This window comes from Anolis sagrei, chromosome 5 (genome assembly GCF_037176765.1).
Source record: "Anolis sagrei isolate rAnoSag1 chromosome 5, rAnoSag1.mat, whole genome shotgun sequence".
NCBI lineage: Eukaryota > Metazoa > Chordata > Lepidosauria > Squamata > Dactyloidae > Anolis > Anolis sagrei.
Window position 1 is genome coordinate 192,859,787 of NC_090025.1, and position 17,127 is coordinate 192,876,913.

Below are 17,127 nucleotides of genomic sequence, written 5' to 3' on the forward strand. Positions count from 1 at the left end.
GTGTTTTTGTGGTGCTGCTGTGAACTTGGGCTGTCAAACTGCCCAAATGGACCTTCGTCAACATGGACGGATGCTCTGTGGAGGTCACTTCCCCTTAAAACGAACAAACCAACTGCCATTGTGCAGGCAAAAGGGAAAGAAATACTCTTTTTTATGTTTGATTCCTCCCCTACCACCTGTTTTGGTCACCTTATCTAACATTTTGCAAGAATCCTGAGAACCTTTAGGAGTTTTTCATCTTTGAATACTACAATAGGGCAAGTTTGGAAAGAAGGAGAGGCGTGATATTTGATTGGCAAACTTACTGTAATGATGCAACTAGATAGCTGTTCAGCTCTTTTCATTGTGCCAGAATTAGATTTGAAAGTACATCACACCATAGTATATTTAATTAATTTGCTGAGGATTGGTGGTGCTCAAAATGGAGACTGGTGGTGGAAAATAGTAGTCAGATATCTTAGTAATTATTTCAGATCAGTGTGTAAAGTTAAGGTGTGCAATAGAAACCATTAACTAATGTTTTGATTAATTTAAGCTTCTTGTTTTCTCTCTTGAGACATTAGTTTCCATATTACCAGCTTTCCTTTTCTTCACATTGTATCTTCCCACCTTTTGTAATGGAGACAGTGTTTCTACTAGTTTCTTTGGTCTCTTACCTTTTTGTTTACGTTTTCATTTGATTCCTAACTTAGATCCACTCCAGTTCCAAGGCTGTAGAATTTCCCCATTCCAATATTGTGCCCATACCAATAAAGCCAGAGAGTTCCTTGTTATTTCCAGACAGAAAGCTGTATAGATTATGCTTCCTTTTCCAACAAATGCTTTGGCATCCAAACAACTAAGTTAGTGGTACCCATAGAGTGTTGAACATGGATAGTTGACCTATTTGCAAAAAAGGTGCTGTCGCAATATTAGAGTATTTATACTGTCCAGCAAAAGATTTGCTCATATTACTCTAGATGGCGTTGTGATCCGGATCCATCTGAACGTTGATGCTCACACCATACACTATTCAGTTTAAATGTGTTTACAAACATTCATAGAATCAAAGAGTTGGAAGAGACCTCATGGGCCATCCAGTCCAACCCCCTGCCAAGGAGCAGGAATATTGCATTCAAATCACCCCTGACAGATGGCCATCCAGCCTCTGTTTAAAAGCTTCCAAGGAAGGAGCCTCCACCACACTCCAGGGCAGAGAGTTCCACTGCTGAACGGCTCTCACAGTCAGGAAGTTCTCATGTTTTCCTCATGTTCAGATGGAATCTCCTTTCATGTAGTTTGAAGCCATTGTTCCTTGTCCTAATCTCCATGGAAGCAGAAAACAAGCTTGCTCCCTCCTCCCTGTGGCTTCCTCTCACATATTTATACATGGCTATAATACCTCCTCTCATCCTTCTCTTCTTCAGGCTAAACATTTCCAGCTCCTTAAGCTGCTCCTCATAAGGCTTGTTCTCCAGGGTGAGAGAGAACTAAGAGTTGCAAAAGTAAAATGATCCCTTGGTTTGATTTAGGAAATGTTGAAAATGACTAGGACAGCCAGTATGAATTAACACTGATGGCTGCATTCTGATATCAGTCGTTAAGGTATAGTCACTGAGCTGGTATTCTGCATTTCTCAAATCAATATTTTTAAAAGTTTTTAGCTCCGCCCCCAAAAGAAATGATAATATTATGCAAAATTCTTATCATTCTTTGCTTTCCTGTCTATTCCTGGAAAAGTGGTCTTCCTCCTTCTGGTTACTTGTTTTTCCTTGGTTTTGTTACTGCCAAGCTCTCATCTATTTCACCTTAAAATATACATGCCACATGTCGCACAATGCTAGAATCTGAATTGAAACAAAATGAGCTGCCTTGTTTATATTCTGCACTTGGGCACTGGTTGTTGGGCAGCTTGTTTCACTTACTAATCTGTGCCAAATCTCGGCACTCTCAAGACCTCTGTTTTCTCAACAGCAATTCAAAATCAGGCCTTAATATGCTTCTAACATTTCTCTTTAATATATGACTGCCATTCTTAATTCTAAAGCCACACACTAGCTGATCAATTTAAACATATTTACAGATTAAAAAAGGAAACAAAATGCTACAGGTTGAACTGCTGAAGACTGGAAATAAACTGAGTTAATTGATTTAGTTGAGCTAGCCAAACAAGACAGACAAATACACCAAAAGTGGGAAAAGAGGATGGAGACTATGGTAGAACTGCTATATTGGCATTACTTCTACATTGTGATGCACAACTGCAATAGATACCAAGGACCCATTGCAAACTGAGCTGTAAGGACTCGCAATATACTATGCGTCCTTGGTATCCACTGCAGTTTGATTTCAGGTATAATAGCTTGGGACTTATTTGGCAATAAATCCCAAGTGCTGCAAACCAATAAATATTAAAGCTATGGATTATTTAAGTAACAAAATCCCAACGCTGTACCACCACTTGAAATAGACTGTGGCTTAAGTAATTCAAATCAAAAGCTGAATAAGCTGGAATGATCTTCTGGCCAGAAAACCTTTTAAAAGAACACTGGCTACCACCACACTTAAAAGAAATGTTTCGCCCTTGGCTTGACTTGTGGTTTGATTAAGGCTAGAATGTGCTTGATTCGCACTCAGGCTCTGTATTCTGAGGTAACAATGAAGAGATTTCTTTTTAAATATACGCTGCCACCATTTAACTCTGCTTTTTTCAGTAAACCGCTGTAAAACTTCTCACATAGAGGCACGCTTGAGTCAGTTGTTATGAACAAAGAACAATGTTGTTTATTTGAGAAAACTTGAACAGTACAGGCACTAGCTTAGTGGTTGCAATATTGAATAAAAGCTTGAGGTTACTTTCAATAAACAGTTCAGCACTTAGTTTCAATTCTTTTCCACTCCAACAAGAAACTAATAGGTTTTCCCTCTGTCTAGTATTCTTGAAACTCCGCACAGACAGTCCTTTCCTTCTGGATCTGTCTCTCCACTCCATCAGCTGTTAAGCTATAAATCTTCTCACTAACTAACTCTGCTGACTAACTGACCAACTTCTGGCTTCTCTAACTCTGTTCCTCCAACACACACACACACTGACTCCTCTCTCCTTTGTTCCAAACCTTCATCTCTAACTGAACTGTCAGATTTTTTTCCTTTTCACAAGTTAAGCTCCGCCCACTCTTTCCCAGCCAATCACAAAGTTCCTACATTTCCCTCCAGGTTGCTCATAAGCACCGCCTCCTCTAGGAAATGAGTTTCTAAGATGGATGCCCCCAGGCACTGTCCTAAAATGGCTGCTGAACTTCCTGGGCCTACTTTTTTGAGCGTTTCCTAGCCTACCAGGTAGGGAATTCATCACACAGGACAATCCATAGATATCAAAATCCATGGAGGCTCGTCCTGTTATATACAGTGATGTAGTAAAATGATGCCATTTATGTAAAATAGCAAAATCTAGGTTTGCTTTTTGGAATGTTAATGTCACACCTCATCTTGTGATTGTGATACATGTCCATATGCCCTTGGATTCTGAAACCTTGTTTAATGGGGTCACTGGATATTTTAGCAGTTCCCTAAGAATCAAAGCCACAATTGCAAGTGCTCCAACTGGCATATGTTATTAAAACAATCATGAAAAACACTTGCATCATCTATGAAGGCCTTGCTATCACTACCCTGAAGTGTCTCTACTGATTTCTGCCGGATGGGATTCATCTTTATTCCCATTCTTTGCCAAATGCATAATTAACTATAATCATTTTTAGTGAAGTTATTATCTGGCACTCCACTGCCATTCTATTGATGTCAAAACTGTTTTTGTAAGTTTCCATCTGCCTGCTTAAGAAAGTAAACAGCATTAGACAGAGAAAGTGTTCTGTTTTATAAGTAATGTTAAATTTCCAAGGAGGCAAGTGGCTGCCTGACCACAAAATAGTTATAGGTTTTGCCATGGTACATTAATTACAATAATTGGGTTGTTTAAAAGGCATAGGGACACCTAATTAGGAAGACATTTTGATGGGGATATAGCAGTACACACCTGATCTATAATAGTAAAATCTTGATAATTGGTATGAGCTGATGAGCCTTGAGATTTCAGGTTTCTGGTCTTGTGCATCTGGATCTAAGCCTTTTCTCCAAATATCGGTTGCAGAATACAAAGAAGGTTGCTGCAGTTCTGATGAAATACCTTTATATACTCTCAAATATTGGCACTCTTAATAAATCCAGTACACAAGAGTTACTGTATCAGGTGTGCGTAGAGCTGGAGATAAGAAAATGTGGACTCCTTTTTCCAATAAAGCAGTGGAAAAACACAAGAAAAAGAAAAAGCTCAGTATTGATTTCAGTTTATTTTACTGTTCTTCAGACTGTAAACTTGTGTGCAAGGTTTGAAAAACAGAGGTGAAACTTCACACATGAAATAACAAAACATACAACCATATTTAAACACAGATGATAAAGGAAAACTTATATGGACATTCAAACAATGTTTATGAGCTACTTTCTCTCATAGAATGAATGAAATGTTCCTTTGTTGTTGTTATTCGCTGTCAATTTGATTTATGGCGAGCCTGTAAATGAAAGACCCAGCCATCAACATCTCTGCTCCCGTCTTGCAAACTCTGAGACTTAGCTTCATTTATCAAATCATCCATCAGTAATGCAATATTTCTCTTTTTCTGCTTTTCCTTTACCAAACATTATAATGTTTTCCAACAAGTCATGCACTCTCATGAGGTGTCCAAAGTATGATAGCTTCAGTGAAGTCACCTTAGCTTCTAAGGAGAATTGATGCATGATTGCATCAAGACCCATTTATTTGTCTTTGTAGTGGTCCATGGTATCTGCTGAATTTTTCTCCAGCACCATATCTCAAATACTCCTTAGAAAAAGGATCTTAAATAATACCTTGCAAAACTATTGTTTGGAAAATTATGAACAACAATGTTCAGTTTTAACCAATATATAGCACTTGTTCTGTGACGTGTGAACAAAAGTGATATCTGCTTGGAAATTGTGCGAGACAAGGGAAATTACTGGAATTTGTATAGAATTTTAGAGAGGCAGTATCATCATCATCATCATCATCATCACTTTATTTCTTAATTAGTTGCTCTCCACCAAAGTGCTCCGAGCGACTTACAATTTAAAATAGCTTATACACAATATAAAAACATTCAACATAAAAACATTCAACATAAAAACATTCAGCAGTGACAACGGCAAAATTTGATCCGATTACTTAAATGCACAACCAAACAACCAAGTCTTGAGCACCTTTACAAAAGGTCGCAACTCCGACATTGCTGTAATATATGGAGGCAATGAGTTCCACAGAATTGGAGCATAGATCGGAAAAGCTCTACGCCTTGTAGCTTCCAAATGTGCCTGTATAGTACAGTATAGTATAGTGGCTTGAGCATTGAAGTAGAACTTGAGAGCCCTGGTTTCAAATCCCTTCTGAGCTCTGGAAACCCACAGTAATTGAATTGTAGAATTGGGAGAGGCATCGTGGACCATGAGGTCCTACTCATTGCTCAATACGGGATCTCCAGCTAAAACATTCCCATCAGGTAGCTGTCCAACCTCTTTTGAAGACTTCTAGAGAAGGAAATTTCACCACGTCTATAAGCAATTACATTAAATTCCCAAACCCCTCTTACTGTTAAGAAGTTCCTACTAATGTTATAGTGAAATCTACTGTCTTGTAACTTCAAACCATTAGACCTGGTCCTACTATCTCTGCAGCAGAGAACTTGCCAACATCCTCTCCTTTGTGACAACCCTTGAAGTGGTGAAAGAGTGTGATCATGCTCCTTCAACCTTTCCTCATATTCTTTGTTCTCCATACGTCTTATTATCCTTATTGCCCTGGCTTGAATTTGTTTGGACTTGTCTTTATCATTAAGTAAAGTGTCCAGAACTGAATAATACTTAATAATAATGTAGTGGGATTACAATATGTAACATGATTTTTATTCCTGGGTTATAAATGTCATTTCCTAATTGTTTCTATCATAAAAACATGGAAAAAGTTTATTAAACTGCAAAAACTTTGTTTTTGTGGTCAACACAGAAGATTAAAAATGACATATGAAAGGTTAAAAATGGCAGCCACAAACTGAGGTTTCTAGAGTATAACAACTACTTTCAAAGTAAGTACCACACAATTAAACAGGAAATACTGTATATACTCCTGTATATACCCCTTTTTTAGGCTGAAAAAAATCCCCTCGGCTTATACTCGAGTCAAGGTTATTTATTAATTTACTCTGCTATTAGTATTATTTTTACTACATTTATTATTTTACTCTATTATAATTATTACATTTACATTCTTTTACTCTATTATTACTTTTATTACATGAACAAAATCTGGCTACTAGTATTAAAAAACTCTAAAATTACAGCAAAACGGCAGAGAGGAAACAACCAGGCATATCTTAACACCTCTCAACAAAAGATTTTCCCAGGCTCAGCCAGGCCTTCAAATGCCAATGAAGGTGGTCAGTTGAAACATTCACACCTAGCTCCAGCAGAGAAGAGCTCCTTGCCCCACCCCAGCCATTCCACAGATATATAAACCTATTGTCCTAATTCCAACAGACCTCACTACCTCTGAGGATGCTTGCCATAGATGCAGGCGAAACGTCAGGAGAAATGCCTCTAGAACATGGCCCTATAGCCCGTAAAAACCCACAAGAACCTAGTGATTCCAGCTATGAAAGCCTTCGACAATACTTTTATTACATTTATTATTTTACTCTATTATTACATTTACATTATTTTACTGTGTTATTATATTTATTGCATCTGTTATTTATCTAACATATTACATTTATTGCTTTATTATTATTACTATTAGTATTAAAATTCCATTATTTACTCTGTTATTATTTTTATTACATGTTATTACATTTATTATTTTATTCTGCCATTATAGGTAATAGGTAAGCACATTTACATTGAAGTAAGTTAGAATAATGGTTGAATCAGAGTTGGGCAGTCTTATCTTAAATTACAGTTTTGTGTAAATACTCAAAAACATTTAACCTACTGACAATTACCAGTAGCAGCTACATTTCTCACCCTCGGCTTATACTCGAGTCAATACGTTTTCCAGTTTTTTGTGGTAAAATTAGGTCCCTCGGCTTATATTCAGGTCGGCTTATACTCGCGTATATACGGTAATACTTTCAAACCAGGAACAGAAAATTCCAATTTTGTTACTTAGTCTTATGATTTCCCATGATTTGGAAGCTATGCTTCTGTTAATGCAAACTAAAATAACATTAGTCTTTTTTTTTTAACTTCAGCATCCAGATAAATAACATCCACCATATTCCTACCATGTACAAATTAAGTGACTATTAAAAAAAGAGAGTTAAGTTTAGGTTGGCAATGGGAAATCTCTGAACAGATCTTGCCAAGAAAACCCTACGATAGGTTTGCCTTAGGGTCTCCCTAATTGGAAAATGACTTGGAGGTACACAAAAACAACCAACCTTTAGTTCTCAGAAGAGCATGGAAATTAAGAACAAACAGAGAGAAATTATCTTCCATAAAATTAATTGAATAAATGAAAAAGGTTTGAGATCACAAATATTTTTATGTGTTTTTCATTATGTAGATTTAATATGACTAAATCTAAGTATGATGGTGATTCATTACTGAAGAGTTCAGATCCTTATTAAAACATTTAACTAATTTGTTGATAGTCCTTAATATTAAAATCTGTTAGATTAAAGACATGCATGTTTCTTGCAAAATTGGAATTTGTTGTTCCAAAACAGGAAATTTTCCAAATCTTTAGTACATGAAATGCCATGCCAAGCATCAGTTGCGATTATTATTTTAAGCAGAAATGGAAGAAAATTAGCTAGCCTAGAGCCTGAAAAGCTGTTCATAGAAGATGATTGCCTGATGTCTTGTTTCCTCTTGGGTGAACTCAAGTTACATCTGATAAATATTCTATGATTCTAAGTCTTCTAAAATTTTGTATGGTATCTTCTGCTTGTGGTCAAAATGAAGATATTATTTTTTCGTGGTAGAGGGCTGAACTGATTAGCCCTTTGATTCTATGGTAGTTCCTAAAGTATTCATGTATAATGTATTGTCGAAGGCTTTCATGGTCAGAATCACTGGGTTGTTGTAGGTTTTTTCGGGCTATATGGCCAAGGTCTAGAGGCATTCTCTCCTGACGTTTCGCCTGCATCTATGGCAAGCATCCTCAGAGGTAGTGAGGTCTGTTGGAACCAGGAAAAAGGGTTTATATATCTGTGGAATGACCAGGGTGGGACAAAGGACTCTTGTCTGCTGGAGCTAGGTGTGAATGTTTCAACTGACCACCTAGATTAGCATTTGATTGCCTGGCAGTGCCTGGAGCAAATTTTTGTTGAAAGGTGATTAGATGTCCTTGTTTGTTTCCTCTCTGTTGTTGTGCTGTTGTAATTTTAGAGTTTTTTTAATACTGGTAGCCAGATTTTGTTCATTTTCATAGTTTCCTCCTTTCTGTTGAAATTGTCCACATGCTTGTGTATTTCAATGGCTTCTCTGTGTAGTCTGACATGGTGGTTGTGAGAGTGGTCCAGCATTTCTGTGTTCTCAAATAAAATGCTGTGTCCAGGTTGGTTCATCAGGTGCTCTGCTATGGCTGACTTCTCTGGTTGAAGTAGTCTGCAGTGCCTTTCATGTTCCTTGCTTCGTGTTTGGGCGCTGCATTTGATGGTCCCTATGTAGACTTGTCCATAGCTGCATGGTACACGGTAGACTCCTGCAGAATGTCAGGCCATTATATGCTAATCAGGGTGGTCAGTTGAAACATTCACACCTAGCTCCAGCAGACAAGAGTTCTTTGTCCCACCCTGGTTATTCCACAGATATATAAACCCTTTTTCCTAGTTCCAACAGACCTCACTACCTCTGAGGATGCTTGCCATAGATACAGGTGAAACGTCAGAAGAGAATGCCTCTAGACCATGGCCATATAGCCCGTAAAAACTTACAGCAACCCACTATTAATGTATACTTTGTATAAGGTTTAAGACAGTGGTTCCCAACCCATTGGTCGCAACCCCAAATGGGGTCACGAACGATGTTATATGTGGAGTTTTTCTACTCTTGCAATTATCCATGGATGATTTCTCATGGGATGGCAATGGTCCATGGACCACCACATTGAATAGCACTGATTTCTATGATTGGTATCTAGACTCTCTGAAGGAACAGATTTCCCCGTTATACTTTTTTTGCATGGGCTTTTAAGTATTTTGGGAGATGTCCTTCTGTTGGTCATACTACATTCAGAGACATGTTTAGTGGGAACTCAAGACGGGGCTTCCTCTGTGACTGCTCCCAAGGCTCTAAAAATCCTAAAGTGCCTCCTTACATGTTGCCCTCCCTCCAGTATTCAAATCAAGTAGACTAGCTGACTAGCTGCTGACAAGGGAGCTTTTTGAGAGATGTAGTCCTTTTTATAGATACTTCACAATTATAGATTGCATGCATTGAACCATTGCATAGTAAACTACAAGAGACTCATATGACTGCATTTCTCCCTCTTCTTAACTACCTCCATCTGATTTAAAGTAATGACCAGGTTAGATAATGACCCGGTTGCTGTAATGTCATTTTCTTCCATTTCTACCCCCCCCCCCCCAGAATGAATTTAAAAAGTGACAAAACCCTTTTTGTCTCCCCCAAATGATTTTAGGTTACTTCTGGAACTTCTAGAACTGCTTTTTGACAAATTCAATGCTGTTGCTGCTGCTCATGCTGTTGTCCTGGGGCATCTTCAGCAGACCGTGGCTTCTCCTTCCAGTCAGTGTGATGGTGATATCAAGTTGTATGACATGGCGGATGTGTGGGTCAAGATCCAGGATGTCTTGCAGGTAAGCACCACAGAGAGATATACACATCTATCTAAAAGCACAAATTTTGAGCAATTCTTACCTTGGGAGTTACCATAGAATTGTATTGAAAGATCTAGCATAGAATCTGTGGCCTGGTTGGGGATAGATCTTACTGCATTGAGTGGGACTGCTTTCTGGGCTACACATCATACCCACCTGGGGTCTGTAGGCAGGGCCGTAGCCAGAAAAAAATTTCGGGGAGTGTTGAAAATTTCAGGGAGAATTGAAAATTTCGGGGGGGGGGGTGAAAATGGGGGGAGGGGGGGTTGAGACCTGCCTCTTAGCTCATTCTGAAGCAAAGAGCACAGCAGGGGGCAGAGCAGCCTTCAATAGCCTGCAGCTCCACCCCTGTCAACCACCTCCACCAAGTCTGGCCTCCTTAATGAGAGCATTCAACACCCCCCCCCCCCAACTTGGTTGCTTCGCTACATCGGCTATTGCTGCAAGTAATGACAGTGTGAATAAATTGTCAATATTTGCCTGAGATAGTGCTTGCAGTTCTGTAGGGACTCTTAATTTTTTGCATCTCATAGACTTAGCATGGGGATTTGGTTAACCAGTTAAAATTCATGAGTAAACCAGGGTTTTTTTTAACCTGAAATTTGGGGGGGGGGGGGGGTTGAACCCCTAACACCCCCCCCCCCCCGGCTACAGGCCTGTCTGTAGGCACCTTTTTGTGGCTAGATCAGTGTTTCTCAACCTTCCTAATGCCGTGACCCCTTAATATAGTGCCTCATGTTGTGGTACCCCAAACTTGGCACACAGAACTCCCATGACCAACTGAAAATACTGGAGGGTTTATTGGGCATTGGCCTTATGTTTTGGAGTTGTAGTTTACCTACCTTTATTGAGCACTGTGGATTCAAACAATGATGGATCTGGACCAAACTTGGCACGAATACTCCATATGCCCAAATGTGAACACTGATGGAGTTTGGAGAAAATAGACTTGACATTTGGGAGTAGTAGTTGCTGGGATATATAGTTCACCTATAATCAAAGAGCACTCTGAACCCCATAAATCAAAATTCTCACACAGAACCCCCATGACCAAAAGAAAATACTGTGTTTTCTGATGGTCTTTGGTGACCCCTCTGACACCCGCTTGCAACCCCTCCAGGGGTCCCGACCCCCAGGTTGAGAAATGCTGGTGTACACCGAGACCTCAGGAAGTATCCAGAGGAATTTGTATCCACAGGAATTTGGTTCCAGGATCCCCCGTGGATGCCAAAATCAATGGAGAATCCAGTCCCACTAGAAAAAGCAGTGTAGTAAAATGGCATTCCTTATACGTATGAACAGGTAAACAGCTCAAACAAGTTCCAGAAAGAGCCTGAGAATCTGCAAAATCATGGGAAGTTATGGCAAGAGTTGCTGACATTCACATCAATGTAGTGCTAATTGCATGGCAAAATAAAGATTTGCTGTTTGAATCCCCCATTGCAGATACGGAGGGCACAATTCATGGATATGGAGGGCTGACTGGATGTCCATCACTGATGCAGATATTTATTCTTTTTAAAACCATATTTCCCAAAGTGTCTTATACAAAACATTTTTGTCACTACTGTGTTCATTTCCCCTGAACTGACCCTTCTACACGCCTGGATTTTGCTTTAGCTAAAGTGTAAATCCGAGATCTTTTATTTAGTTATTTAGTTCTGCTGGCACCAGCACAAGTTTTGGAGTTGTAGTTTACCTACCTCCAGAGAACACTGTGGACTCAAACAATGATGGATCTGGACCAAACTTGGCATGAATACTCAATATGCCCAAATGTGAACCCTGGTGGAGTTTGGGGAAAATAGACCTTGACATTTGGGAGTTGTCGTTGCTGGGATTTATAGTTCACCTACAATCAAAAAGCATTCTGAACCCTATCAACGATAGAATTGGGCCAAACTTCCCACACAAAACCCCCATGACCAACAGAAAATACTGTGTTTTCTGGTGGTCTTTGGTGACCCCTCTGACATCCCCTCGTGACCCCCCCAGGGTTCCCGACCCCAAGGTTGAGAAACGCTAGCCTAGATGGAGAAATCAAATAAGTCTTGAATGCCATGTCCTAACGAGGTGCTTGAATACATGCTCTCTGTTGCCTCGTGTGAAATGCTGTATAATAGGAACAAAACAGTCGCTGAAAATTTGCCTGCAGGTTTGCCAGAGCTTCTGTGTCCTTGACAGTGTTGTAAGCATTGGCATTCTGAACTTGAAGTCTTTTGTGTGCCGTTTTGAAAGATTGCTTTGAATTTGTAGGGGTTTTGTTTAAAGATCACCAAGTTCCTCAGCATTTTAATGCCCTCAGCATCTTCCCTTGCTGTATCAGCAGATTTCAGCCAGCCTGTACTTAACGTTGGGACCACCTTCTTGTTTGCAAAAGTGCTGCGGCTTTAAAACACCTGTCTCTGCCCATCATCATGCTCTAGTTGTAGCTGCTGGATAGCTCCACGCTGAGATTTCCAGCAGAGAATTGATCTTGGCTCTTTCCCACCGTGCTTCATATGGAGCTGTTGTATGTATTATGCTTCTAGCTAGTTTCTTTCTAAATATCATTGCATAGAGGAACTGGGGCGACAAAGGATATATCAACCACATGTCTCAATTCGTCTTACCACATATTGGTGTCATTGTTCATACTCCTTATGTGAACATCTGGTCAATAGCCCTCCAGAGATGAAGTGGGTTTAATAATGAGAACTCTGGAAGTTAGATTGTGTGAGTTGCTTCCTATGTACTTGCTCCATTTAATTTTTAAGCTGAGCTACTTGAGACTAACTTGAGCTAAATCAAGTAGCAGAGATTTTTTTTGGCTCATCTGCCATTTTGACTGCATTGGTCCTTCTAAAGTGGGATAGAATTCCCTACAAATATATGTATGTACTAGCTGTCCCCTGCCATGTGTTGCTGTGGCCCAGTCTGTGTATATTTGTTTTGTGTTTGCATACATGTGTATAATATGTGTGTATATATTTGAGTATATGTGTATTTGTGTGGTTATGCACATGCATTGTAATGTATTTTTGTTTTTTGGTTTTTTAAGTCCCTTACGCTATGTTTTTTAATATTTTTATGAGTGGTGGTCACTCGTTGGCTTGAAAGGCGTTTTGTGTTCAAATTTGGTGTCAATTCATCCAGTGGTTTTTGAGTTATGCTAATCCCACAAACGAACATTACATTTTTATTTATATAGATGTATGTATGTATGTATGTATGTATTCCAGGACAGTTTTAGATTGGATCCATCTAGGTTAAGGGATGTATCCTTTGCTTTGGTTACTCTGGGAATAACAGTGTACATTCCTTGTACAAATAACAATCACCATAAGACTGCTTGAGTTGTGTTTCCTCTAACTTTTGTGGGACCATCACAGGAATTCAGACCAGTGTATTTGCTACTGGAAAAACTGGATCTCTGCCACATGTGACAGAAAACATTTTAAAGGGTTGTTGTGAGTTTGGCCATGCTCCAGAAGCATTCTTTCCTGGTGTTTTGCCCACATCTATATCAGGCACCCTCAAAAGTTGTGAGTTCTCTTGGAAACTAGGCAAGTTTCAAGCAAAAAGGTTTCCACGGATTCCACAGATATATAAACCCCACTTGCTAGTTTCCAAGAGACCTCACAACCTCTGAGGGTGCCTGATATAGCTGTGGGCGAAACGTCAGGAGAGATGGCTTCTGGAACATGGCCGTACAGCCCAGAAAACTCACAGCACCCCATGATTCTGGACATGAAGGCCTTTGACAACACATTGAACATTTTAAGGCCATGTTTGAAACTAGGCAAGTGATTTCCACAGATTCCACAGATATATAAACCCCACTTGCTAGTTTCCAAGAGACCTCACAACCTCTGAGGGTTCCTGATAAAGCTGTGGGCAAAATGTCAGGAGAGAGTACTTCTGGAACATGGCTGTACAGCCCAGAAAACTCACAGCAACCCCATGATTCTGGCCTTGAAGGCCTTTGACAACACATTGAACATTTTTAAGACTGTGGGTAAACCTTGTTTCTGAGCATGATATAGAACAGTGGTACTCCATCTTGAGTCCTCCAGGTGTTTTTAGCATGCTTCATGATCAGGGATTTGGGGAGCTGAAGTCCAAAATATCCCCAGTGATTAGAAGACTGTAACTTAGCTGTTTTACATATTTTTCTTTAAAAAAGCAATATTTTCAGTAATCAATACAACTTTACAATATTTGGCCAATGAACAGCTCAACTAGAAATTGTTTGCTTGTTGCTCATATTAAGAACCCTGAGAGTTCAACTACTAAATCTTGGTCGAGATGGCTGTCCATAGGTTATTCTCAGGCCAGAGGGGGGCTTGGAGTCCCATGCCTATTCTAAGAGCTAGCTGAATGACTGTTTTTAAAAATAATATTACTGAATTGTTCACAGCTTCAACTTGAGCACTCTTAATTTGTGGATAACCTTAACGCTTTTGAAAAGAGAGCACCACAGAACATGATTCTGACAGGTGGGATTGGCTTTGTGGGTGTCTGAATCTTTCCCAAACATTGATGTGTTGATGCATTTGTGAGCAGATGGAAGTAGTGGGCAGAAAATGGGTGAAGAAGCAATTGTCAAGATTAGTGTAATCACGCCCACATGGTATGCTGTGTGCTTTACCTCGCAGATATGTTCCTTCAGCTTAGAGATGTGGCATGTTGCAAGTGAAATCTCTCGACCCATTAATACCCATCTTATTTTTCCAACTATTTACTGGGTTTTTGTAAAATGGGGAAGAATGTGAATAGTCAGAAGAAATCTTAGAAAATATTTGAGTTCAGAAAAGGTTTAACTGAAGATGGGGAAAAAATAATCCTAGGGAGCAGGAAAGAGACCAAGAATTGGACAACTGTTCCTGTTTACAAGTCTACATTGACATCCCCAGGGGATCTTGGAGGGCTAGACCACACCAGAATTAGGTTTTATAAAATAATTTTTTATCTCAAATGCCACTCAGTTTTCATTGTAATTTATTTAATTAAGAAAAAAAATCATACGTGGCACCAAAAACCACAAAGACCACCACTAATGGACAGTATACAGCTTACAGCAGTGATTCTCAACCTGTGGGTCCTCGGGTGTTTTGGCCTACAACTCCCAGAAATCCCAGCCAGTTTACCAGCTGTTAGGATTTCTGGGAGTTGAAGGTCAAAACATCTAGGGATCCACAGGATGAGACAGGGTTACATTTTCTTCCCTCTGATACAGGTTATTTATTTATCATGTCAGAAGCAAATTGAGGATTCAGTTAAAATATTTAAAACACAAAGTTAAAAACTTGGCATGATGCTAAATCTCCTTTGACCAGAAGCTGGCCATCTGGGCTACCTCTGAGGTTGCTATGAGAAAGTCCTCAATTTTGCATGCGCTAGGGCTCAGACTGCATTGTAGTAGGTGGTCTGTGGTTTGCTCTTCTCCGTACTTGCATGTCATGGACTCCACTTTGCAGTCCCATTTATTAACATTGGCTGTGCATCTCATCGTGCCAGAGCGCAGCCTGTTCAGGTCCTTCCAAGTTGTCCAGTCTTCTGTGTGCCCAGAAGGGAGTTTCATATCCAGTATCAGCCACTGATTCAGGTTCCAGGTTTTAGCCTGCCCCTTTTGGACTCTTGCTTGCTGAGGTGTTCCTGCACGTATGTTTGTTGATCTTAGGAAGCTGTTTCTTGATTTAAGGTGTTGGCATGCTGGCTGATATCCAAACAGAGGATGAGCCGGAGATGTCACTGCCTTGGTCCTTTCATTACTGGCTGCTACTTCCTGGCAGATGTCATGTGGTGCAATACCAGCTAAACAGTATAATTTCTCCAGTGGTGTGGGGCGTAGACATCCTGAGATGAGGCAGCATGTCTCATTAAGAGCCACATACACTGTTTTAACGTGGTGAGATGTATTCCATACTGGATATGCTTACTCAGCAGCAGAGTAGCAAAGTGCAAAGGGCAGATGTCTTCACTGTATCTGGTTGTGATCCCCAGATTGTGCCAGTCAGTTTTCGCATGATATTTCTAGCACCCACTTTTTGCTTGATTCAGGTTACCTCTAGTGATTACATGGAATACTGTGTCTAGTTTTGGGCTTTGCAATTCAGGGAGGATATAGAATCATAGAATCAAAGAGTTGGAAGAGACCTCATGGGCCATCCAGTCCAACCCCATTCTGCCAAGAAGCAGGAATATTGCATTCAAATCACCCCTGACAGATGGCCATCCAGCCTCTGTTTAAAAGCTTCCAAAGAAGGAGCCTCCACCACACTCCGGGGCAGAGAGTTCCACTGCTGAACGGCTCTCACAGTCAGGAAGTTCTTCCTCATGTTCAGATGGGATCTCCTCTCTTGTAGTTTGAAGCCATTCCTCCATTGCATCCTAGTCTCCAGGGAAGCAGAAAACAAGCTTGCTCCCTCCTCCCTGTGGCTTCCTCTCACATATTTATACATGGCTATCATATCCCCTCTCAACCTTCTCTTCTTCAGGCTAAACATGCCCAACTCCTTGAGCTGCTCCTCATAGGGCTTGTTCTCCAGATCCTTGATCATTTTAGTCACTCTCCTCTGGACACATTCCAGCTTGTCAAAATCTCTCTTGAATTGTGGTGCCCAGAATTGGACACAATATTCCAGATGTGGTCTGACCAAAGCAAAATAGAGGGGTAGCTCTATATTTATATACCCAGAGGAGAGGACCAAATGGTCAAAGGTCTGGAAACTATGAATCCCTATAAGAGGCATCTATAAGGAGCTGGTATGTTCATCTTGGAGAAGAGAATGTTGAGAAGTGACATGACACCAATGTTTTAATATATGAAAAAAATGTCATATTGAGGATGGAGCCAGTTTGTTTTTTGCTGCTCCAGATTTCTTTCAAGGATAAAGATTTAAAGGCTTGAAATCAGCTGGGTGCCACTTCTGAAAAGACTCTGCCATTCATGTATCAGGTGCTATATTTTGTATCTAACTCTCATGCCACCAGATGCAGAAATAAGTAAGTAATTAAGTGGGGGTGCAAGCATGCACGCACAGGCAAGTGTGTCTCACTCTGTATTGGCCTTATCTCCTGTAACAACCTTATCTAATTCTACTTTTTCTTAGGGTTTTCTCTGGGTCCCCCCCCCCCCTCCAGATCCCTTGTTTTGTTCTGCTTTCTTCTCCGTGTTCCCTCATTTGTCAACTGACTTTTGTTTCTTTGCTAATGTTCCTCTGCGTCTGCAGCAGCCTTTGAGATGAATCTCTGC

At 40.1% G+C, this 17,127-nt stretch overlaps 1 protein-coding gene across 1 annotated transcript in view; it reads left to right on the forward strand.

Moving 5' to 3' along the window:
• The window catches only part of EXOC4 (exocyst complex component 4), a 579,446-nt gene that overhangs the window by 98,125 nt on the left and 464,194 nt on the right, over positions 1 to 17,127 (forward strand). Inside the window, exon 7 of the mRNA XM_060776413.2 lies at positions 9,692 to 9,869. Within this exon, the coding sequence (XP_060632396.2) occupies positions 9,692 to 9,869 (178 nt within the window). The remainder of the gene's footprint in view (positions 1 to 9,691; positions 9,870 to 17,127) is intronic.